This window comes from Limulus polyphemus, unplaced genomic scaffold (assembly GCF_000517525.1).
Source record: "Limulus polyphemus unplaced genomic scaffold, Limulus_polyphemus-2.1.2 Scaffold579, whole genome shotgun sequence".
Taxonomy (NCBI): Eukaryota; Metazoa; Arthropoda; class Merostomata; order Xiphosura; family Limulidae; genus Limulus; species Limulus polyphemus.
The window spans coordinates 220075-222754 of NW_013666189.1; the positions used below are offsets into that span (position 1 = coordinate 220075).

General features: G+C 33.8%; 1 protein-coding gene across 1 annotated transcript in view; it reads right to left on the reverse strand.

The window, feature by feature from the left end:
- The window catches only part of LOC106459229 (dihydropyrimidine dehydrogenase [NADP(+)]-like), a 66917-nt gene that overhangs the window by 38717 nt on the left and 25520 nt on the right, over positions 1–2680 (reverse strand). The window contains exons 14-15 of the mRNA XM_013918832.2: positions 1737–1901; positions 1324–1392 (exon numbers count right to left, since the gene is read on the reverse strand). Of these exons, the coding sequence (XP_013774286.1) occupies positions 1324–1392; positions 1737–1901 (234 nt within the window). The remainder of the gene's footprint in view (positions 1–1323; positions 1393–1736; positions 1902–2680) is intronic.

Here is a 2680-nt window from a genome sequence, read left to right on the forward strand (position 1 = left end):
ATCAGAAACTTCTCCTTCATAAGTAGTTACTGTTATAATCAGTCACTGAATACCGTTCTGTCCGATCAGAAACTTCTCCTTCATAAGTAGTTATCGTTATAATCAGTCACTGAATACCGTTCTGACCGATCAGAAACTTCTCCTTCATAAGTAGTTACCGTTATAATCAGTCACTGAATACCGTTCTGTCCGATCAGAAACTTCTCCTTCATAAGTATTATTGTTATAATCAGTCACTAAATACCGTTCCGTTCGATCTGAAACTTCTTCATAAGTAGTTACCGTTATAATCAGTCACTGAATACCGTTCTGTCCGATCAGAAACTTCTCCTTCATAAGTAGTTATCGTTATAATCAGTCACTGAATACCGTTCTGACCGATCAGAAACTTCTCCTTCATAAGTAGTTACTGTTATAATCAGTCACTGAATACCGTTCTGTCCGATCAGAAACTTCTCTTTCATAAGTAGTTATTGTTATAATCAGTCACAAACCATACTTTGTTATCAAATGTTTTAATTGATCAACAACTTTCCTATGTAGAATATTAACTTCGTTTATTGAATATTGTGTTTTATTAAAAATATTCCTCCTTTAATTTATCTGACACAAATCCTTCTGCATTTACTAAAGTTTCTAACCCTTCATGAATCGTCTTTTCTTTATTAAACATACTTTTATAAACCAAAAACATATATTTATGAACTAACTATTTTATATTATCAGAATATCTTTTTAACTGGGCACAAACTTTACTTCACTGTCTGAATAATGTTGCATCTAATTATAATTATTCTTTCATCAACTGTATATTTTATTTTTATACTAATTAAGAAATATGTTTTAATTGTTATCCTTATCACCCTAGAACTTCTATCATCAGTATTTGTCGACTAGTTAACAGAAACATGAGATTTTTTACCTTCGACCACGTTTAACCCCACACCCGATAGTATGGTGTACTCCACACCCGATAGTATTGTGTAACTTCATACCCAATAGATGGTGTAACTCCACACCCGATAGTATGGTGTAACTTCATACCCAATAGTATGGTGTAACTCCACACCCGATAGTATGGTGTAACTCCACACCCGATAGTATGGTGTAACTCCACACCTGATAGTATAATGTAACTCCACACTCGATAGTATGGTGTAACTTCATACCCGATAGTATAGTGTAACTCCACACCTGATAGTATGTTGTAACCTTCAGGTATGGAGTCAATTCTTACTCGGTGTTATGACGTAATTGCAGAATGGCTTTTTCTGCAGCATTCTTACAACTTTTATAGAACATAGTTTTCAAAGTTATCCTTACCTCAGCCATTTTTGCTAATTCTGTCCAGTCCTCCTTGTTGAAGGTGCACATGATGCTAGCTATCACGATCTACAAACCAAGAAATAAGGTGTGTCACTGAGAAAAAAACAATGGTAGAACATTACACAAAGCCTTTAGAAGCGATTTTTAATAATAATAATAAAATGTTTTTCAAATTTCTATACAAAAACCCATTTCTAAAACAGCCCGATATAAATCGGAATCAACAATTTTAAGTGTAATTAACGAAACAAAGTGATTGAGTCAAACTAATAATTTTAGCTAGAAAATAATATTTTTAAGTTATCGTAATCATAAAATTTTGAACATTTGCAACATACAGAAAATATGTTATTTGCACTCTAATTAAACGTTTACTAAATATACTCTATAAAGCAATACAAAAGACGTACGCAATCCGGAAAATCAGCTTTCAGTTCCTTGATGCTCTGACACCAATACGCCGCAGTCTTTTCACTGATTAGTTCTATGTTGAGAAACGACCCTTGACCTGGCCCGTAGTTATTCCCAGAGGTAGTGCCTCGAACAATACGAGGTGATACATTTGTTATCATATCCTAATTATAAAACATAATAACATCAACAAATCCTGTTCCAAAGCTATTCCATTCAACGTTCTATCTTACTTTTCCTCTTTTAAAAATTAGTCATATATATTCTAATTTTGATAGAGAAGTTAGGCTAGAAAGAATTTCTCTTCACCACAGCATCAAGATATTAATTGTTTCTAAAAGTCAGCACACACATGTTTACATATTTTTTATCCGTTGATCAATCATCAAACGTTGTAACTATTACATGCCATACATAATGACAGCCTAAGTTTACTGAACTCCTAAACTCATATTTACTTATATACATAGAGATATCAGTGTGTAACTAACAAAGTGATATTCTGCTCAGATCGCAAGATTTTAATAGGTGCCCCTGTAGCTCAGCGATAAGCCTGCAGCCTTTTATTGCTAAAAAGATTTCAATACCCGCGGTAGGCAGAGCACCTATAGCCAATTGTGCAGCTTTGTATTTAGCAAGAAAAAAAGAAACAGGCTAATACGTATAGAAAGGGAAGTTTGCCTTCATAGTCAGAAACCGTTAGATATCTCGTGAAAAATAACATGCCAACACCTGAAAATATTGATGAAATACGTATCTTATGTGTCTTCTATTTGTCACTATTTTAATTATACTCTGTTCAGTTAACGTGAAGCATCAGTAACTAATAGTCTGGATGCTTCAGTTACCTTCCAACAACAAACATCAGTAACTAATAGTCGTGATGCTGCAGTTACCTTCCAACAACAAACATCAGTAACTAGTAGTCGTGATGCTTCAGTTT